At 43.3% G+C, this 23,219-nt stretch overlaps 1 protein-coding gene across 3 annotated transcripts in view; it reads right to left on the bottom strand.

The window, feature by feature from the left end:
• SNX31 (sorting nexin 31) overlaps nucleotides 1-22,035 on the bottom strand; it is a 31,257-nt gene extending 9,222 nt beyond the window's left edge. For 2 of the 3 annotated variants that reach the window (XM_076329323.1, XM_076329325.1), the window contains exons 1-8: nucleotides 21,962-22,035; nucleotides 21,813-21,887; nucleotides 15,957-16,071; nucleotides 14,786-14,850; nucleotides 14,113-14,235; nucleotides 6,440-6,550; nucleotides 3,044-3,134; nucleotides 1,295-1,382 (exon numbers count right to left, since the gene is read on the bottom strand). In XM_076329323.1, coding sequence (XP_076185438.1) covers nucleotides 1,295-1,382; nucleotides 3,044-3,134; nucleotides 6,440-6,550; nucleotides 14,113-14,235; nucleotides 14,786-14,850; nucleotides 15,957-16,071; nucleotides 21,813-21,887; nucleotides 21,962-22,027 — 734 coding nt within the window. In that variant the 5' untranslated portion in view covers nucleotides 22,028-22,035. The remainder of the gene's footprint in view (nucleotides 1-1,294; nucleotides 1,383-3,043; nucleotides 3,135-6,439; nucleotides 6,551-14,112; nucleotides 14,236-14,785; nucleotides 14,851-15,956; nucleotides 16,072-21,812; nucleotides 21,888-21,961) is intronic. The other variant, XM_076329324.1, reaches the window with a different exon arrangement.
• Nucleotides 22,036-23,219: the final 1,184 nt, after the last annotated feature.

Here is a 23,219-nt window from a genome sequence, read left to right as displayed (position 1 = left end):
TATTACTCGCATTGCACAGGCAATACGCTTCCTGCAGCACACAAACAACCCCAGGACTGCCATTTCCTACCTCTGTGCTTTGAAGCAGTGCTAGGTAGAGAAGTATCTACTCAGACAGTCACTTTGTCATGGCTTAGAACCATGCAGTTCTTTCATTAGGCTGCTAGGTTCTGCAGTTTATAAGGGCACATATAGGAAAACAGAGAAAGCTTTGTCGAGGCCAAGCTCTAGCCCAGTAGATTTAACAACAGACAAGTTACAAGCATCGAACAACGGATTTCTGTGTACCTTCAAGCCAAGTAACCTTGCTTGCTGCCACTAAAAGGCACGGTCTGTTCTTCCTCTTCTGCTCCCAACCACGGTTCTTGCTCTAGCATTCATCTGATGCAGCCAATGGAACTCACTAAGCATGCAAAAATCTATTCCCTTTTTTCTTTTTCATTGTAGGGAGAAGTAGACCAGACCACAACCACAGCAGTGAGCCATTAGAACTGGCTCAGCTATACTGCCTAACTGCACCCTCAGGGCACTGTTTGACAAGCGGGACTTTGGCACCAGACTCCCTGTCCCCAGGGTTTATCCTCACCCACAAGTCAGCACAACTGTTTGCTGTGCAGCAAACAAGACTGGGGGACTGACCCAGGCCAAAAATAGGCCAGCAAAACCAAATAAAAAAATAAACAGCCAGCAACTTATTTTTAGGCCAGGCTAACTCGCCAGTCCAGTTCACCATGTCTGCCTACACAGTTCTACCAGCATAACTGAGGAGGAGCCTGAGGTGTGAGCAAATGAAAGGGGAAGAATGCTCTGCTGCTTAAGCCAGGCCACCTACCAAAAGAAATGCTCAAGCTACGGCCTCAGGTATTGCGTATTAGTATACAGAAATGAGCACTTCAGATAAAAAGTAATCCATCTCTGCCCAAACAGAGTTGCAGCTTGCAACTCAGAACTCAAAGTTCTCTTCTATATTGTTTACGGGTATATTACCATTTGTAGTCACTGCATTATGCAGGCATAAAAATTAGGAGGCAAGCAGCCACAAAGCACCTCTCTATAGATTCTGAAAGAGAGGGAATAAATAGCTAGCTGCAGTAAAGGACGCTTCAGGAATACTACAGTGATAAAATTTAAAACATGCAAGGCCACAGAAACCAGTTAATTCCAATAACAAATTGGCCTCAGAGAAAAACAGTCAAGCTGCTGAGGCTTGAAGACTTTGTAACTATCAAGAGATTTCTTTCTCTGTTCATAGTTGTCATGCATCTTGGTAGTTTCTTTTAAGCTTCTTGCTTACCACTTTCTGATCCCAAGCTTACAGTGCAACTCTTTCATGCTCTGAAGACTCACATACGGAAGTTCAAATTCTGCCACTTTTTTCACCACTGGGAAAAGAAGAAAAACCAGAGACATTTGGTGAGATCTAGTGAAATAGTCCAGCTACTTTCATATATCAGTTAGTGCTGGTTAGCAATGTGCTGTTAGAGAAGAAAAAACTTAACAAATATAAATTCTGGGGTAAAGTAAGGTGACAGGTTAGTTATCTTCCTCACTTCTCTGAGTCTAAACTTACATAGCTCTATTACTTACAGAATCGCTCTACCCCCTTAGACCATACTCTCATAGAATATCCTTCTCTCAAAACACAGCTAAGCAGGATAGATATTTCTGCATTTAAAGGATGTGTGGATGCAAGCTTCCAGGACTGGTGCTTTCCTTGAACAGAACGTCAGACAAGAGCAGTATAACTAATGTACAGCAAGAAAAGCATGTCATTCTTCAGTGATCACTACTTTCCTGCTCACTTTTTTTAAAAAAATATAGGTCTAAAGGCCCAAACCTGTAAACATTTATTTCTAAGCCAATACCACAATTCAGCAGAACACTTAAACATGTGATTTTAAGCACATGAGCATCTAAACATCTTTTGGCAGTGGACTGTGGGTTACATTTGGACTTGATGTATTTGTGAGGAATATCAAAGATGCATAGAAATGTAATCAATTGAAAAACATTTCTATTCTCCTGTGTATCTGATTATATCACAATACAAGGCAAAAATAAATCCATCTGCAACTGCAGTAGAAGAGTATATAGTGTGTTATATCCAGATACATTTGAGACATAGTAATAGCCAGGGATTCTGTGCACTCAGAGATACTTTTCACAGCCAGAGAGAAAGGGGCAGGGGAATGATAAATAGAATAGACACAGACAGTGAAGTTCCTACCCTACTGAGTAAGCCCGAGTTTACTACTGGACCTTCATCTTGAAAAGGTTCAGAAGAGCATTAACATCTTTATGCCAATAAGACGACTGAAAAAAGCTAAATGAATTGTCAAGGCCACACAGAGAGGCTGCAATGCCTAACTTTACTCCAGTCAACAGCAAAGACCGTGTTCACTCCCCTGATGTGGCCCAAGCCTATCCCAGGCCTGGATCCAGTCTCATCCAAACACCCGCCCACATGGGAAACAGGACATCAGCAGACCAATGAGGACATAAAAGCCCCTTCACATTTTATGATCATAAAGAGACTCACAACCCTGATTTACAGCTTGCTCAGTACCATCATGGTTAAACAAGTTTCTATCAGTTAAGAAAGGAAACATGTCATGATATAAAGGAAAGTAAGCCACAGACATTGTTTATAAATATAACAAAAGAGTTTCCTGTTCCATTGTTAAACTCAGCATGTGATCTGTAAACTAAGAACTGCTTTATGTAGGTATGGCCATCTGATTAAATGCCTACCCAGAAGTTCCCATGTGGTAAAGTTGCTAACACACCTTGTAAACTGAAAGGGACATGATAGTCATATGCGAAAGTCTCACCCCTGCACCACACTATCTATTGCCATAATTTGTTACCCACCACCACTCTTTCCAAGCCATGTGGGGAGAGGGCTTGAGGGGGTTTATCAGACAGGGTGGGTCTTTCAGCCTGAGCAGGCTCATGCAAGCTCTGTTCACACTCCAGGTTCAGTCACTGCAGCCAACAGAACAAATCCAAGGGAGGGCTAAGTTAAGCACCTTGTAAAACTTACCAGAGAGCGCTCCATCATCACGATCTTGAAAGAAAAATAAACTAAAATATTTTATTAATTCTCTTGATAGCCCCATCTTGCAAAATGTGACCTTTAAAAACAAAGAAGGTCAGAAGCTTAGCTATCCATTAGCATGAATAAGGAAGAAATGTTCAATACCTATTAACGTAACTTAATTGTTTTTAATTTTTCCCCTTATGTCCCATTTAACTGCACATTTTAAAGCCAATATAACCATTCCCGTATTGCAGCATTTGAGTTTGTGAGGAGTTTCATAAGTTTCAAGGGAACATAAAAATGTAATAAAATAACAAATGTTTACTACTCTGCCATGCATTTAAAAATCCTCTAACACAAGGCATCTGCCATGTTATTCCAGATCTTTACTACTAAATCCTCAAATCCTGTTGTACAGCGAGCACTGTGTGCTCTGAGCTAACAACATTGCTCAAGAGCATCACAAATATGTATTTTTCCAAGATTTGTGTATTTTCCAAGCTGATAGAGTCCTCTTGTTTTTCTAGGAAATATCTACAAGTCCTGCCCCTTTACTGAAAGTACCAGTCTTACTTGTAGGGTTTTGCAAGTGAAGGCTTCTGACAAGAGCAGACTTGAGCTCTGTTGAGTTTTCATTGACAGCAGCTAAGGAGGAAAAACCCTATCCAGCTTGACATTTGGATTGTTTTTAGCTTGCTGTGGCCCCTCTACATCTTCTCTGAAAGAGGGAAGAATTAGCACCAACAGAAAATGCAGAAATTATTTGCAGGACCAGCTGCACAATGGGAAAGAAAAATCAGGCAGAGGTGAGCACAGAAACCGCTGAATCAGGCTGGAGCAATTGTCTTGTTCTGTTTTAGGCACTGAAAAATCAAAGCATAAGTTAAAGCAGCCATAACCTAAAAGAGCACAGTGCCATCAGAGCATTCCTAAACTCTGCAGTGACCATAATCTCCTGAGCAAACTCAGGAAAGTGGTGTGGCAACTGTAAGAAAACTCTCCACCCCTGAGAATACTTCTGTCATAGCTCATCTGGCAGATTGTGCAACCTGATAGAGGAGTCATGCTTTGGTCAGAGAAGCTGGACTTCCTTTGTCTGAGCGTAAGGTGGAAATACCGGTTTTCAGTCTTCTTCCAAAGGGTGCCAACCCTAAAACACTTCTAGCTCTGTGTCACAGTGACAGCATTGTAAATTCACTCATCTCCACGGTTCAGAAGGGTTTTCTCCAGCTGTATCAGCTGGTTTAAAAAGCAGACATGTTTCCATTCATAGAAAAAAAAGTAGACATCAAGCTAAATATAGGCTGGGAAGAATTGTTCCAAGTTAAAATTAAAAAAAAAAAAAAAAAAAAAGACACATTCATGACGTTTTCCTTATACTTGTTAATATCAGGGCTGTTACCGGAGAGGGCAGCAGAGCATAAAAATCACTTGCCTCACACTCAGTTCAGACACCAGGTATAATGGGAATAAAGTTTCAGAAGTCCAAACACAGAAGACAAAACATGAATATTAGCAGCACCATCTTTCATTCTGTCTGCTTCTTTGCTAAGAAGTCCCCACAAATTACTTTAAGAAGTTAGCCACAGAGCTTCAATATGTTATCCCTTAGTAGCATAATACTAAGCGAACCAGATGGCATTTCCCAGGAATGTCAAACACAGATCTCTGATTCAGTAGGATTTTGACTTATTTTATTTCTTGGATCAAAGCACAAGCTGGTATATGCTGCCTGAATACCAGGATGTTAGGGAGTGATGGCTGCAAAATCTACCTCCACTGCAAAAGAACAGTGAATGTGGTAGCATGTTTACAATGACGAAAGCTAAGTAATTCCTAAAAATCCTAACTCATCTTTAAGATCACAAGAGAAGAAAAGGTGTCTGCAGCATTTCAAATGTCATTGTTTCTTTACAGTGCCACATTAATATTAAACATCTATAAATGCAATATACAAAGCAACATACAACACCACTGTCTGGCTTGAAAATTACCTTGACCCACTGCAAAACTAACAAGTTTATCAAGCCCAAATTATTAGTATTTTTTAAAGTATATTAGCAAATCCTTTCCTTACGTAAGGTCCCTATGCAAGTCTCCTATCTAAAAATGTCTCCTTACTTCTTCCACCCTATTAGCACCTACCTTCCCTCTCCCCAAATCAAAATTCCTATCTCCCTGCCACCCCCAACACTTTTTGCCTTCAGCATCTCCCACCCCACAAGTGTCCTGTTGCAGGGTCTAAGGCCAACTCTGACACTTACCTTCCCCTGGAAGAACCGGTCCCAGCATTGCCTCAGGTGGTGCAAACCCCATGGCAGAACAAAGCTGTCAAGGGGTTATCCTGTGTTACCCAACTCATGGTAACTGTGCACAGATACTGTGTGTTCTGCGGCCAGACTAACACACGTCAGCTTGACGGAGGAGAGCAAATACACGTTCAGCTCACTTGTACCTATGGCCAGCTGAGAACTACCTCCACAAACTCATTGCAAAGGCACAACAGAAATACAGTACACAATTTCCTGTACAATGAGAGGAAATCTCAGATTTCCATGACAAAGAAGAGTACCCATCTGGCAGGTGTATGCTTTGTCATTGCTGTTAAGATTAGGAAACGGGAACAACTGAGAAAGAGGCTTTGGCCTTACTCATGCACACACGTGCAAATACACAAAATATGCAGAGCCACTGCTGCTCCTCCTCTCCTGGCATAAGAAGGGAACCCCAGCTGAAAGTTTCAAACACAAGCCAGCCAGTTGTGTAAACAACATTTGGTTGCTACTGGTTTCAAAATGTAACTAGCAATTGTTTACTGTATGTATTACAACAGCTGTTACAGACATCCCAGAGCCACAGTACTAGAACTGCACCAATACTGCAAAGGAAGTCCCACGGTTTCACAGCAAACATCAAGGGACAGAAAACAAGTAACAGAGAAGCGTGCAGAACAAGACGTATCAGTTGCACACTAAGTTTTAACAGCAGTGCACCAGCTAAGACATAAGCCAAGACTAGACCATCATCTCTGACTACAGTGTTTAAGCACTTTCACCCGCACTGTGCTAAACCAAAGTGGGAGGGTAATTAAGAATGTGTCCCCATAAGGAATAATATATATTTTCTAATTCTATCATATATGAAGGAAACCTGAACTTGACAGCCAAATGCCATAGGAGCAGAAGGCGTGTAACATTAAGAGGTAAATTATGGACAAATGTAAAAACCAAAAGAGCCCATCTGCAGAATCAGCAACGCCCCCACCCCCTCGCCCTGGTACAATAAACCCCTCATATGTCTTCAAATAGGGAGTTTTATCCTTTCCTGACTGAAGTGATCTTCATTTTTACCCACTTCTTACAAATGGAAAATTTCAACACAATTCTAGAAACCCATTACCTCTAATATTCTTTGTGCAGTGTCCGATGTCTGAATATCAAGTCTAATATTACTGCCGTCAGCGAGGTAGACATCCAGAAAGGCTCCCTGGGTTTGGATCTCAAATGTATCCTGTTAGGTAGAAACAGAACACTGTTCTATTGCTTTCCATATTGCTGGAGCCCTTCTGAAGATGCTGATGCTCCATTTCCTCAAGTAAAATAAACAATTGAGATGACTGTTTAGTAAACAGTAAGTTACTAAAATTACTGTCAAAGCTTGTAGATGACAAAAAAAAACCATACGCAGAACAGCAAGTGAGAAGATACTGCAGAATTAGAGGAGGGTCACTTTGATGTTAAGCTGAGCACAAGTTACCTAGTGTCTCAGTGCCTGTAGGAACAACACAGTCACTGTCCTAGGAAGTAGAGACTTGAAAAAGAGGAGGTGGATAAACAGCTGCATGTGAATATTCAAAGCCACACTCTTGCCAAAAGGAAAAAATCTCCAGTGAAAAACAGAGGCTATGGTATCTTAATATACCAGAGCTACTGGAATACTGCTCAGTGCCAGTGCCCAAGGTCCAAAACCACCGCAAATGGAGAGGGGATATAAAGAAGAAACCTGAAAGCTTTTAGGTCATGAGAAAACAGGTCTCAAATAAGTGACCTCAGAGAACTGTCTTATGTCTAGACACAAAGGAGTGATTTGCAATCTGGAAAAACTAAAGTACAGAAGCCAGATCCATTGGCTGGCAGCTGATGATAGACGCAGTCAGAGTAGAAGTAAAGCACACATTTCTGACCATGAGGTAGCGCACAGGAATGGGGTATTCTCCACTGGTTTTATATCAAGACTTTATATTTCCTTAAAAGACTTTCCTGAGCTCAAACTCGGAAAGCCTCATGCTTTGCTATGCATGAAAAGTCAGTTACTTGTTTCAAGAGGATGGAGACTAGTTTGAGAACTCCCTTGGGGATGCATCTGGATTAGGTGGCAGAAACTCATCCCTGCAGCTCCTCTTCCTGTTGACTGCCCTGGATCAGAGGACAGCAATGGTCCTTCTGGCATTTTTATTAATTAAGGAGAGGTACTTCCCTTGAGATTCATAGTGGAGGAAAATGCTGTAATTGTACATACTGTATGTAACTTTAATTTTTAATTTCTTGTATCCACCTTTGCTAGCCTGGTGGAATATATGGGAGACTCCCTGGGAGCCCTTAGGTTTCAAGTACTCTCAGTATCTTGCTGCCTGTATATAGGAGCATCTCCTGACTCCTGCAATGTCAGCAAGAGCAGGGTGGCAGGGCTGACATTTATGCTGTGTGCTCCATTACCCCTCTTTTGGGTACCCTGGAGAACATGCTAGGACACATGACTCCAATTAACTAACTCAGCTCAGATTGGTAACCTTTTGGGTCAGAAAGACCACATTTTCTAGTAAATCTGGCTTAATTAAGAGTTATTTCAAGGTAAGATCAAATGCAAACAAAAAGTGTTTTCTTTCACAACATCTAAAAATTAAGAACATGTTGTCAAAAGTTTGTAGAATGATATGTGGGGAAAAGAGGTCTTGAGGAAAACCAAAACAAAACAATCTTTCTTATTTAAAGAGACTTCCCACAGATTTTCCTGACACCTAGTACTTCACCTAGCTGCATGCCTACACATCTGTTTGCACACATTAAAGAACAAGAGAACCTCTTCTCAAGGCATTAGCCAATGCCCTGTCTGAAGTCCTTCTGGGGATCCACACAGATTTAATCTTTATCCCCAAACTAATTTCCTTCTTATCCAGGAGACAAGTCTAGTCATTCCTCTTAATTAAAATAAGCATTACTTTGCTTCTGTGGAGATACAAAAGCCCCCCTCTCTCTTACATCGAGGATCATCTCCTGTGCTTACCTGAGTACTTTACTACTTTCCTCAAATGGGAAGGAGCAGACACTTCCTCAAACGCCTTTGGTGCACGTATTTTGGTATGAAACATTTCACATGTGGTAAAAATGTATGTGAAACTTGGAACAAACATGGGATGCAAGCATCAGAATGAGATAAAGACATGTAACTCATTACTGACTCTCAACGAAGAGCAAGCAGGTCACTATATAGCCAGTTTACTATCCAAGACTCAGCAGTGCTGGGGGGTGAAGGCCAGTGCAAAGGCTTGTGCGCCGCAGTAAGCGCTTCTGGGTGTGGGCTGCTAATGCTGAAGCTCCCATAGGGAAAGGACATGGAGGACTTTATGCATCTACTTCTGCCAGATCCTCACTGCTGCTCCTGCAGCTTTCACAGCCTGGGTACAGGCCACCTCGTCCTCTGTGGCAGCCCAGGGTCAGAGACACAAAGGTCACTTTACCCTTCTGCCACTCAAAGGGAGCCACATCTTGCAGCACCCTACCCTACTTGCCACCTCACTACTCAGCAATCACGAGGGGAAGAAAAGCATGATCCAAACTTTCAAGCTACTTCCAAGCAGTTTGAGATCTCCAAGAACACCATGCAACATATTAGTGGGCAGATTAATCTGAGGATCTACAACAAAGGATGTATTAGAGAAAAGAAAATCTCATTCCCATCTAGAATGGTCACATTAAGTATCACTGTTTAATACTTAAACCAGTGGTTTCCACAGTCATCTTTTAAAAACTGCTTTCATTTATCTTATTTGACTCTACTGAACTACAGGCACAGCTTCATTTCATGGTCTTGGGGACAAATTCCCTACTTTCTTATCTCCAACTTTTGATTACTCTTCTCTTACTATGGCTATGACACAGCAAACCAAAAATAAGAATTATCTTAAACTACTGGGTTTGGAGACTTCCCCCCCCCCTTTGTCACATGCTTTTACCCCAGAAGGCAGAACTGTCCATGCCAGAAACTCCACACATTGTTTGGTGTTATAAATATTTTTTAGCCTCTTATCAGTAAGGTATTCTTGAGACCAAAAAAAACTTACTTACATAAAAACAAAAGGAGGAAACAGTGCAGTCTGTAAGGCAGGAGAAGACAGTGTTAAGTGAAGAAATACAAATACAGACATGTCCCTAAAACAACACAAGAGAATCCAGCATAAGTTTAATACAAATATAAAGGGAAGAGCATTTATCAGTGTTAGCGATAATCCCTTTAGTAAGTGCACATGGCAATCCCAACCACTTCAAAAATGGACAGAAAAATACTTTTGAAAGAAATTTGCAGCACTGAGTCAGAAAAGTTCAGATCTTCTCCCAAGTTGCTATTTTAGTTTTGGAAAAAGCAGTAGAGTCATTGTCTCATCTACTCAAAAACAGGCAACAACATAAAAACCCCTGTATTTTGGCAACAGCACATGTTCAGTAGTACTTTTCACGTTTCCTACACTTTTGCTCCTGAAATTCAGGGAACATGCCATGTAACTAGACTTGGACACTTTCTTGTATCTTTTAATACTCCTTATTTGAATATTCCCTTAACGCTGTCGCTATTACCTGTGGTAAAATCTCCTGAGACATCTAGAACTGCTGCCTACTCCCCATTTGCCTGCCCCAGTAGCTTGAAGCACAGCTCAGTCATTAATATAAGAATACAGAATAATACAGAGCTGGTGAGGGATTTTCTTCATTTTTTGGTTTGGATGAATAGAACAGTTTTTTGGGGAAAAAAAAAAACAAACCACAAACCAAAACGACAAAACAAAAAACCCAAACAAACCAAACAAAAAATATATCTATTATATAGTTCCCCCACAGGAAAAAAATAGATATCTTTTTTTTCCTCCCAGTTTTCCATTAGAAAACTTAAAATTAAATGATTTTGTTTTAACAGAAGTCAACCCAATCTGAACCCTCGGCAAGCTCTCAATGGATTTGTTGCTCAGCTAAGAAGCATGGGCCATAGAAAGAAAAAGGGTGAGAACGGAGGCCCTTGTTGCAACATATTTGAAAAGTACAGCCGGTCAGGGGACTGAACTGCATCTTAACATTGAAGCAAAAATAAAACAGACATCCTTGAATTAAAATTCTTCAGAACTTTCTATGCCAGAAACCTCCCCCCCTGGCCAGCCCACAATAGAAGTCTGAAAGTATGGGAACTTCCCACATGAAATTCAGATTTCTGGCCAGCTGCACTTTTGAAATAGAAGTTCATAAATAAGAACCCCCCTGGTTTGATATGAAAAATAAAATTTTTAGAGCAGTGCTGAAATTGTAGATACTCAGCCTGACTTCTGTTTGTGTATATACACATCCAAACACATTTGTGAGTTAATGCAAGTACAGAGGAATGTTACAAACGTGCATTCCTCCATTGTGTGCACAAAAGGTAAGTGCGTTGCGAGTGCAGAGAAGCAGAGGCTGCATGGTCAGAGACAGGGGCTCTATCCAAGAAAATGCACCCCATGATCAGCCAAGCACTGATTCCTGGTAACACCTGCAGATTTCTGGGTTGCATTTTACCTACACTCTCAATAGCATACACACCACAGCTGTCTTATGGTATTCAATCCTTGGCCTCATGCTTGCTCTTTGGAAGGAAAACCACCTTACATTGGAGTCCTTTGATGAAGGACCACATAGGAATACTGCTTTTTGCCTGTTATCAGGCACTGATTGGCTCTATTTGCTCAAGTACTCAGAAACTTTTTATCTGTCCTTTCACCAACACCTGAATCCTTTTGCTCATGCTAAAGGCTGCTGTTTACCAGCAAAACAGACTGGAAAAGGTCAGCCTCCTAGATCACTAACTCCAAACCTCTGCTGCTGCAAGGAAATATGTCTCAATTTTATTTATAAATGCATAATGACTGGCTGTCCTCACAGCTGCATCCTGAATACACCACATTACTCCATGGGTGCCCAATACAGAGACAGACCATGATCTCAGATTACATTCAAGGATATAGATTAGTTGCATTAAAATGAGACTGATAGGGATGTATGTGCCTGCTCATACTGTCTTTCTCCTGATGAAAAGGGAGAAGGCACAACACAGCCACAACAGTCTTATCTTGTTAATGACTTCTTGCAAGAACTGTGCCATTTGTCTTTAGGGGCTGGAGGTAGTGGGGCATATACTGAATCTGTCTCTCCAGCTTGGTCGCTGGAGTTTGCAGAGTTTGGAAGAGTGGAGGGGCAGGGAGGTTATGGGCTAGGTTGTTCAACTCTGCTACACGGTATTTCAGCAATGTTCATTTTGAGCAAAGCATCCATTGTGCCAGGCTGCTTCCCCATGTGTCAGGAGCCCTGCTGTCCCCTGACAACTTCTCCTATGAGATTAGGTTGCTGGGGAAACAGCCAGAGCATGCCTGCTATAAGGAGCAAACTGTAACAACCTATGCAACAGGTAAAGGTGGTGCTGGGCAAAAACAGGGGCCTGGAAAGCAGGGTTAACCTGCACGGGCTTGTCCCCACTTCAAAAGTTTGCCCTGTTTGATACAATCAGGGGGATATAGCTGGTTGGTGTGATGCTGAGTGCAGATACAGATGAGTCACGTTCAACACTGTCAGGTAGCGTCAGTAAAGTCATGGTCCTTGCACAGCACTCCCACTCCAGGGAGTGCTAGTCTTGGCACACCCTTCACAACCCCATTCAGAAGCAAAACACAGGACAAGGACCAAAAAGGTCTTAAATTCAGTTTGATTTTTCTTTTGCAGTGACATATACAAATATCTTCAGCTAGAAGCTTAAATACTGCTCTTTTAAGACAAGCCAAGAAAATGAAGCAAGCACTAGCAGACTGAGAGGACAGCTCTATTCTCTCTCATAATGAAAGACAGAATTGAAGGTGAAAAGAGTCAGCAGTAGGGGGAAAAAAAAATCTAGCCTAGCAATCTCATTCACCTCTGGTTTCCTATCTTCTCATTCTATTAAAACTGAAGGTTTCTAATATAAAAGCTGCGCTGGTTTTACCTGCGGACAGATCTGTGCTCAATAAATAGCTGTGGTGGCAGAAAAGTAGCTGACTGCTTCCCGTTCATCGCCACCTGCGGTGCGGTCCCTCTGCTGCTTCTCCCACATTAGCTGGCAGGTTGTTGGTACAAGTGTGCACTAACTTGTTTCAGGTAGCCAAGACTGACTAGTCAAAGCCAGTCCATGCCATTGGCAGAAAAGGAGCATGCTATTTCATAATTTTAATGTTGTTTTATTCTTGAATCTTTCATTATTCATCCCTCTTGCAATGTAACAAACAAGAGCAAGTTTGGGGTAATGCCTGGTTTTAACACGAAGTAGCAGTAACACTGAAACCCTAACTATGTTTTCACTCCTAAGCAATGTGTAGGACGCTAAGTGCTGCCTACGCATTTTCAACAATGGAGAAGGAAAGAACAGTACAGAAGTGCTTTAAAGATGAACTTCACTCCATGTCTTTCAATGCTGTTACAGAAATTTTGTCACTCTGCCACAAAACATCTCACAAGTCACAGTATACTAATAAATACTGGAACATGCACAACAAAGCCAGTTTGTTGAGTGAGATTCTTTAATAGCCAAAATGAATACTTATTCAGCCATCAGTTACATCAATTAAAGGCACTGTGCACAGCTAATGACAGTGGATGCACTCCTGTCTTTCAGAGTTATTTGATCTCTCTTAGGAATTTGTTCTTTACCATAACGAAAGAACACATAAAGCACTACTGCTATTTGTATTATGAAGCAGTAATTTATGTAAGCACAACAATTTTAAGTTTAAATTGTAAACAAAAAAAGCTGGAGAACGACCGTCTTTGCCAAGCAGGAAGCCTGAACTTCATGTATGAAAATCCATTGTATTGTGGAACAGAAATTTTGGTTAATTTTATGTTTTGAGAATGTACTGACCTTGCACTAACATTTAAAGTATAATTCAGTGCCTACCTTGAACTCTACAAAATAACTGACTGCTTTTGCCAGCACAGTCATCACATGCCTTAATAAGCACACACACATATGTACATAACCCATAAATCACATAAGTATTACACATGTACTTATCAAGTCACCCCTCTTTACCAAACGGGCCTGGAGTAAAGAAAAACCTAAATATACAACATCATTTCCGATGGTATGTTAAGAGAAATCCACAATACTGGCATGCCAAAAGACATCTTTAAACACTGCAAACATGCATTTTGAAGAGCTATTTCCTGCCAGAACTTTGTTAAAAAAAAGTCAGTTGGCAGTGTTTGAGGGCAAATTGCAGGCATTCCTGATGGATTTAACTTTCTTTAGCAGACCTGTTATCAGTCTCATCAAGACTAAGTTAAGACTCAGCAGTAATTGCTGGGAGTTATCCACAGGGCTATAACAGGCATTGGATCAGAACTAAAGAGAGACTGCTTCTCACAGAAGAAATCCCTAATCAGAAAGGGGCTTTTCATTCACCGTCTTGAGCACTTCAGTAGGTCTGAAATTAAGAGACTGTAAGTAAACTGTATCTTTTTATTTACAAAGTATATAGGAAAAACCTTTCTAGAATTTGTTAGGAATACTTCTTCACACCATTTTCTATAGCCTTTCTGAACTCCCCTTACATACCATAATCACACGTAGCAAGTGAAGGGCTCTCAAGTCACAAAACTCTTACTCGGTCCTTCAAAACATCCCATTCTCTCCAGAACAACTCACTGCAAGCGAGGTTACAGCAGCACCAGCAGCATGCCAAGCACTTCCCAGAAAACTAAAGCAGCATCCCCTCCCTGAAAATGCTGTTGGAGTCATACTGCACCCACCTGCTCCAAAACACTACTATCCTCATAAGAACCACAGCAGCTGGAGAGGAGGTAAGGGAAGAAAAGGGACATACGGCACCTTGCAGTAGTCAGACACAAGCAAGAGCTATCCAGGCTCCAAGCCTGCCAAAGAAAGATCATACATGTCATGGGCCACATTAAAATGGATTTTAAAAGTCATCTAGGTTGCAACAACCCAAATACATGCCAGATTCTGCCCATCACTACAGCTGCAAGATAAGAGAACATGACATTTTCACAGCAGTCATCAGTACACTTATCAGTCCAAAGCACTGACACTACCAAAAAGCATTTACAGTTGCAAAATCCAAGAATGCGTGTAATCCTTCTATTGAGCTCTCACAAAGACTCTTCTGGGAACTGTTTAGAGGCAAAAGATTCATCAGATATGCCACAGGATATAAAAACAAAGCAAATAGTTCTTTCCATGTGAGAAACAAGTTCGTACATGGACAAAACAATAGCAATACTATTATTGCCACCCAGGCTTCAGAGAGAACACTCTGTCATTGGAACTCGCTGCTTTACAAGACAGACCAATACGCTAAGAACACAAGGAAAGGAAGATAACAAAGGAAGCCTTGAACTCAGGAGGTAGGATAATATTTCAACTCTTTCATATAACAATTCGGCTGAAAAATCCAAAACTTACCTGCTGTAGCTTTCGGAAAAAACCTATGAAGACATCACTATTGGTAATATTTGAATCCAAAGTAACTGAAAAACAAGAGGAAAAAGGGGAGGGAGGAAACCAAACATCCAAAAGATGAAAAACATGGCTAGTGTCTAAAACAAAGATGTATACAACGTGACTGTTAGTTAAACAGTCAGTGCTACTTTACTCATCCTTTGGTTTCTGCACAGCTACCTTTACTAGCCTGTTGTTAAATCACTGAAGCTATGAACAGTGCAAAAATACATGTAGTGTTGCTATTCTCCCAAAGCAAGACTACAGTAAAGTTCTTGGCCACGTAACTCAATGGTCACTCATGGCCAGTAACTCTAAAAGGAACTGTTGAATACTCAAGTGAAAAAGATAAAATAATCACTAAAATTTTTAAGACTAATCTTGAGTTTCTGTAAGTCTTAGCACAAAGTATCTGAGGCCAGAGGCTACAAAATCTCTTTAAGCTCATCCCCTCACACACACTTCTTTTTGGGTAGTTGAAATAGTTATATTTTTTTATTTCTTGGCTTACATGAAACTCATGAGACACATTCTAGGGATCATGCAGACCTGGTTTACAACACAGCACATTGTGCCTGATATTTAATTTTTCTACAAACTCTTGTTATAATTCTCACAAGTCTGCCTGGAAACCCCTTAAGGGAAGAGGTTTATGCAGAGCCCAGTTCCTTATTACACTTCTACCAGTCCAAGTGCCTGTCTTTTTTGCCTCCCTCTTTTACCCACCAGCCATGAGTTCTCACACCCAGCCCCATGTCAGCTCTGGCAGTTGTGAAGCAGCAGGGATGGGTGGCTCAGCTCACTGATCCGGAAGAACAGAGAATGGACAGACTACAGGCTGCCACCAGAAGGCCCAGCTGGCTTAAGTTTAGCGTGAAACTGCACCCTTACGTTTTGGGAAAGCTGCAGAAAGGCAGCCACTTCAGAAATAAGATAAATATGATATGCTGCTCTTCTAGAGCCAGTGAACCAACAGACAGGACAGGGCAGCAACACTTAGCCCCAGCCTTTTAGATACACCCTTACTCAGCTCAGTATAGAAGGTAACCCACCCTGCAGTCACAATTGTAGACACATCCTCAAAGGTTTAAGCCCTGCGTATGAAACCTTATCAGGTTGTTATAGCCAAGCTTACCATTCTGAAGATACTGCTCCAGCTGAGACCGCCTCTCATCTGCCATTGACTTGGTCATTGCCAGGTAAAACTTTGGAGGGAAAGCAGGCACAGCACTCCCAAAGAGATGCCTCAGCTGCAAAACAGCCAAAGGAAAGCTCCGCATCAGTGAAGAAGCATTCATAGTTTCCAACGAGCTTTCAATGCTCTCTTATTTTGACAGTGAGACATGATGACCTACAAACGGCATGGGGTACCTACCCAGCACCTCCCTGACAGCCCTCAGGGCCCACAGCCAGGGCAAAGCCTTTGCCCGGGCAGCCACCAGAACACAGCCCAAGTGAGCAACCTCTTTTGATGGGTTTCTCATTTTTACAGTCTTACCACTTCCGAGCTCCTGCTCCGAGCCAGAAAAGTAGCATTGTATTACCCTTACCAGCTAGGTCTTATACACCTCATGGACAAACAAGATATGGTTACAGATGTCTTCTCTTCCCAATACGTCCATACAGGATTCTGTGATCTATACCCACAGAACTACTTTTTAAGAGCTTGTGAATTCTGCCCTTGACTTGTGCTACCTCAGAGGCTTTTATTATTTTGTCCATGAGAGGTTGTAACTTTTATCAGATCATTTAATATTGTCAAAGGAAAAAAAAACCAAAACAAAACACAAAAACCAGAGAATCTTTCAGGAACACAAACTATCTGAAAGTTTGATTCTTCCTCCAGCTATATCAGCTGGCTAATAAGAGCATAATGTCTCTGTACAAACCCTACCTCATTTATAAACAGACCTGAAAGGACTAGAGAACCACAATTACATTATCTTACGATAACATAAGATAGTTCCAATATAGATTTGGGCAGTAGTTGGTCACTTGGAAGTGTAAAAATTCTCTGCTATAGGCAAATTATCTCAAGAGAAGGATGAGCTATGTTTACCTTCCTAATATGCACATTACTAAACACAGCAAAATACAGCAAGTTTGCCTGGAAACATTCCTTCACCTAAATCAAAACAATATGGCATCTGATCAGTAAAATGAGACTCCTATAGTATGCTGAGACATTACTACTGATTAAGTTTTAAGCACCAGTATTCAACTCAGCAGTTAGCGTCACTAAATCCTGTGAAAGATGACATTTTCCCTCTGGCCCCAGCTGCCCAAGTCTTTCACGTGACTCCAGCTGCTGAAGCTTGAAGAGAAAAAAAAAAAAAAAAAAAATGTTTACTACTGCAAGAATTAGCAATACCTTTTTCCTACCTGTTTGGCTAAAACCAGGAGTGAGGTATGTTCTCACAGCTCCACTTCCCCTACTTTGGCAACACACTGCTATTTCTGAGTTCTTGATTATTAGATATGCGTGAATCACTCTGAGATACACAGCATGAAAGAGTTAGATAACACTACATGCTTTGGTTTTATGTAAAGCTAACAGTAATAGCTAGTATAGAGTGCTTTTTATCTTCAAATTCCTTCACATATATCATCTTCCCCCAGGGACTGAAAAATATTATCTCTGCTCTACAGACAGGCAAACCGAGGAGATACAGCAAAAAAAATTGCCAGAAGTTGGAAAGCCAGAGCCACACTGACAACAAGGAGGTCCTCTTTCTTCCCTCTGCGTTCAGGCCATGCCTCACCTACACAAAGTGGTGCCGTCTTATCATCAGCTTGCACAAGCCAAGACTCTGGCCTACTTAAAAAAATAATTAATTCATCTCAGTGCCAGCTGCTTGATAAGTTTCTTGAAATACAATTGTGTGTCCTCAGGATTTGGGCTACAGAGAAGAGAAACTTCTCCCAACTGATTAGACTTTTTCGCATCTCAAAGAATTAAAGAAAAATGCCCATAAACTTTAAGTGTGTCTTTGTGTACAGTGCTGAAAGTCCTCCAGAATATCAGCCACCAGCATGAAATTTAATTCTAGCACAATGAAACTAGCCAATATTTGTCTTCACAAACCCAACAGCCTAGGCTACATTTTAAATGTAAGTCAACAAAAACACTGTACCTGGTGGTGCCAGGTGTCAACTGCCTGCTGCCCTGCCAGGCCATCACCACCATAAGACATGGGTACCCTACCCAAAATCTGTTTCTGACCTTTTTTTTCCGAGGCTCTGGGTTTGTTTCTGCAACCTAAAGCCACTCCACAGAAGACATGTCTCAGCACCAAGCCAGGGTGCCACGAACTTCTTAAATGAAGTTTAAAAAAAAAAAAAAAAATTCTATATTTAATTCCTTTTTACCAATTGTTTTATCGTGATTAACAGATTTTTTTAGAACTATTTTCTCAACAGTCATTCATACCAATCACAGATGCTGCTAACTGACTGAGTAGAGGCTGGCATCATGACCAGAATCCATCAGCGTGGCATTTCACTCAATCCTACAGAGGATGCTTCCTATTTACTCCCTGCCTTGAAGTAAACCAGTGGATACAATTGCAAGAAATAATCTGTTCCTTTCAGTCCTACAACAAAACATCGGTTCGTTATTATGATATTTGTTTAGAGAGCGACATGATAAGCATCTGCCAAACTGAAAAGCCAAATGCAAACATCACCACAACACAAAGGTGGAAACCATGGACAGCCTGTGTCTTCAGCAACTGTTCAATTTCGAGGAAATCCAGTAATTTAATTAGTGCACAAACCACTGCCCAGGTAACCTCTAGCCCCACTCTAGAAGTTTCTGTCACTCGTATATTCTTAGAAGAGAGCCTTACCGCTCCATAAGCGGAATAAAGACCCACAGCTCTATTAGGGGTGCTCTGGTCAGTGTGCAGTCCCCACAGAACTAAAGCCAGAGGAGAACACGGCTACAGTACAGAGCAGTCCCCAGCTGTCCTTCTGTAAATCTAGGGCCAAAGCTTAGATCCTTAAAACACACATCCATCTGCCATCGACACTCCTGCTGAAGCTGTTCACAGTCATTTGCAGAGAATGGCTACACAAGCCTTAGTTCAGCAAGTGCAAACAATAAGGAATGCTGCCCGTGTACGGCGTTCATCCCGAGCAAAGGGAGACTGGTGCTTCAGCTGTCCTTCCTACTGCTAATACTTTATACCTAAATCCTCAAGACAGAAGAGGGAACGAAAACTGGATTTCCCACAACTGAATGCTCTAGCTCCTAAAAGAAGGGGCAAAAGGGGACAAGGCAGAGCCACCTCTGGACCCTCTTACAGCCAACACAAAGCCTCATCTCCCAGAAGGTCAAGGGAGTAAATCCTTAGACCAAGACAGGCAACTTCTGGCAATCCACAGCCAAGTGCCTATCTCCACAAGAGGAGGAGGGCTAAAGCTGCACTGCTCTCCTCAACATTTCTGCCAGCCCTGCCTAAGCAACTCCTTCTAAGCAAGATCTCTTTTAGGATATCATTCTTGGTTGTTCACACCTCCCGCTATACCATTTGCCTCAGGTGCTCAGCTTAAGGCCGAGAATCCCATTTGGAGGTAAGGCACCTAGAGGAAAGGAAGTGTTGCTCAGTTAGTATACCTGCACCTCCCCATTCAACAGCGTATCTGAAACCTTATGCTCCATCACACTACACTGCCTCTGAACAGTTGCTCCCTTCAGACAGTCCTTTTGTAAAGAACAACTGCTCTGGGAGACAGCAAGGAACAGAATTTGGAAGTGTCAAACAACAGAAGCGTTCTCAGAATATAAAGTGATGGGGAGCAGGAAAATGCACAGCAAGAGAAAAGGGGCAGGTAAGGCACAGCATCACAAACAAAAATTATGTGTCCTGATTTTGTATCACAAGTTAGAAGAGGAGCTTGTAGAGGTGGAATAGCAGTGCTTTAGAAATTGCCACCCTGAAGGAGATCAGAGGCACAACTAGTCCAGCATCACATCCAACAGAGGTCAGAGACAGATCCTCCAGAGTAGTGTTCAAGAAATACCGTCAAGTATAATCATGCAGAAATCCGTCCATGGGGGAAGCTTATTTTTAATTCACGTCCCGCATCCATCACAGAATTGTTGCATCTGTGAGGCTTTGTGGACACTGCATGTGATTTGGTCTGGAGGGTGTAATTACTGTATCCTGAAGTTTAAGACTTCTTGTACATGTGCATTTTTCTACTTTAACAGAGTATTGCAGGCAAAATAAGCAGAACAGGGTATAATAATTATAGATGAGCAACCTCACATAAATATAGGGAAGACAATTAAGGGACAGCAGTGTAGTAGTAAGCTTCAAGACCAAGTATGGCAGCTACCAACAGCAGGAATGAAGGAATTAAAAATAAAAAAATCAGCTAACGAGTTGTAAAGCCCAGCAAGAGGCAAACTGTCAGTTACAGAGGATGCAGAGAAGGGAAAGATTTTGCTGAGAGCATTAATGAAGTTAAAATCTCTTGAGCAAGAAACAGTAAGCCTTAAAGAAAAAGCAAGCAAATACATAAGCTGGTTTATTAGTTCAGATATGTTATCCAAAATGCTCATTAAACAAAGCAAAATATTACCATGAGAGCTCCCACAGGGAAAAGAATTGCAGAGCTGGGGCACAAGAGCACACCTCAGCAAACACTGCTTCCCATGGCAGCCCTACTGCTGACTTAACTGCCGTTTAGCTGTGCTACTCCAACTGCTTGTGCAGTCACACAGAGTTGGGAGAGATGGACCGATCCCCATCAGGGACTACCTGGCTGAAAAACTGCTCCAGAGTGGTCCCATCACTGCAACTGAGAGTACAGCAAGGAAGCTGCTAGAAGAAGCAGCATCTACCTAACCCACTACCACAAGAAGCGTTCATCAAACAAGGCCCTAAAATAGGGTTGTCAAGGTAAAATAAGGCTGCTCGGCAGGGATGACAGCGTGCACCCAGGCTGATGGAAGAGCTGGGAGAGATTTCGCTTGGAACCAAGGTCTGGCAAAGGCCAGAGAGATCAGGCTAGCAAAGAGAAGGCTGGAGGCTACTCTGCTTCCACGGAAGAGTTCAACGTCACATGCTCCCTTTTATCTTCCTAAGGAAACCAGAGGAAGGATAGAGGGGAAAGGAACAGAGGCAACTCAGACAAGAAACAAAACAAAAGCAGAGATAAACAGGCAGATTCACCCCAAAATAACCCACTTCAGTTAGCTGGGGCCACGTGTTATTCCCTGATGACCACTATTCCTTGGAATGCTCCAGGCCTGTGTTCCAGCTGTTTTGTAATTGCCTAGTAATTGCCTGTGTGGAAAGGGTCACTCCTGAGGTATGTGCTTAGGCAATTTGGGCCAAAGGATCCAACACTCTGTTAACCCCCGGCTTGTCCAAAAAACCCTGCAGCTGACAGTGCAATTTGCCTGGACTGACCTCTATACACTTTCTAGAGTTGTTCAGAGGATTAAAGACCCCAATAAAGCAGTTGCACCTCTCTCCTGGAGGCCAAGGAAAAGAGGCACTTGGAGCCCACAGCTGCTGCTGCTTGGCCAGTGTTTCCCATTAAGCCAGTTTACCATACCCTTCTGCCACATCCCTTGGCTTTTTTTGGATTTGCCTCTCAGTTGCTGCTGGATTTCACCATGCAAACATGGGTGCCCCGCAAGCAGCAGCTCTGCCCCTCCAACAGCACTGCATCGGAGGGACCAGGCAGGGTGTGAGGGCCAGGTGGGAGGGCAGGGCACGGGTTGGGACCAGGCGCATCCTCCCTGTGGTGTCAGCATGAAGGAAGGCTTTAATAACGCGGATTCGGGCAGAAACAACTCACTGCCCCCATCCCACACTGGGTGTGTGAGGGCCAGGAGAGCCCCTCCTGCTCCGCAGCCCTCACAGGGGCCCGGCCTGGCTGCGGGGCTCGACGACCGCCCGCACCCCGGCAGGCTGCTCCCACCGAGGCTTTTCGGGGTGCCCCCCCACCCCGCCACCCCCCGGCCGACCCTCACCTGCGCGTCCCAGCGGCGGAGCTGGCTGTACCGCGCCTTGCCGAGTAGGAAGCCCTCCAGGCACACGGAGTACAGCTGCAAGCACACAGCCGTCAGACCCGCGCCCGGCCCCGCCGGCCCCCGCCGCCCGCTCCCCGCCCCGCGCCCACCACGTAGCGCCCCCCGCGCCTCTCCCGCAGCTCCTCGGCGGCGGTGATGCTGAAGTGCAGCTTCATGGCGAGACCGGACCGGGCCGGGCCGTCCCCGCACGGCAGCGGCGGGGCTGAGGGAGGCGCCGGGCGGCGCGGCTGGGAGCGGGCGCGGCGCCAGGGGGCGCTGCGGCGGGACGGTCCCTCAGGCGCAGCCTCGGCGGCGGCTTTTAGTAGAAATCCCTCCAGAAAGGGAGCCTGCGGGGGGGCGGCCCCGCCCCGGGGGGCCTCGTTAGACCGAGGGGCAACGTGGGGCTGAAATTAATGGTCAATAAGCGCCAAGCGGCGTCCGCAGCGGAAGCGGCCTGGCTGGGAAGGGCGGCAGGGGTGACCCGGGGCGCTAAACAGCCGGTGCCGAGCAGGGAATGAGGTGGCCACGGGTCCCTGTTACAGAAGTCTGTGTAGATGCGAATAGCACCGGGAAGGGGACTACGAAGTGGTGATAATTCACTATTTTTCAAGGCACGAGAACTGACCATCTGGTGAAAGGGGTACACAGCAGGTTTATAAGGAAAGAAAGTCCTTTTTTCACACAGTGCCTCACTGGAGGTCAAATATAGTTAAAATGGCAGGTCCATCTCTGGCCTGGGACTTTTGTTTATCACTAATTACCAGACGATAAAGGTGAGTTACACTTGCCGTAGTGCATAGCTTCCTTTAGCGCATTTCTGGTACCCCTGAGGGAAAGGCGCTGTGGGACCTGGGCCTTCTCGTGTGAATCACCGTGGAAGCCCTCGTAGACTTACATGAGCAGTGTTGCTGAAGACGTGAAATGAGTTTATCAACATGGAAATAATGCAGCTGAAATGCCTCCCCTGCAAACCGGGGCCTGACATAAGTGCAGTACTCTGGCCTCACCAAAAGGCCCTTCGTCAGAGGAAGAAAATTATTTTGGGAAGGCTATGATTCACTAACTGACCTGGGGAAAACCCCTTCCCAGTGGAACAAGGTTTGCACGTATTTTTCAAGAAACAGGATTAGTTGTGGGCATTCTGGAGAAAATGGAGAAGAGTAAGCAAAATAACGTTGTGTAACATGTTTGACGATTTGTTTTTCTTCTTCATCTGTGCAGCCAAATATAACCAGTCTGACAACTTCTGGAGCACCCACGCAACCGCCCTCTTTGCAAAGAGCCAACTTTGTAGCTCCTGGTGTCATGGCTACCCTGTTGTACCTGGGAGATGAGGCACCCGCACCCTGGAGAGCTTTGGAAGAGCTT

The sequence above is a fragment of the Aptenodytes patagonicus genome, chromosome 2 (genome assembly GCF_965638725.1).
Source record: "Aptenodytes patagonicus chromosome 2, bAptPat1.pri.cur, whole genome shotgun sequence".
In the NCBI taxonomy this organism is placed as follows: domain Eukaryota; kingdom Metazoa; phylum Chordata; class Aves; order Sphenisciformes; family Spheniscidae; genus Aptenodytes; species Aptenodytes patagonicus.
Note: the sequence above shows the minus strand (reverse complement) of the source record. Positions and strands in the feature narration are given on the sequence as shown.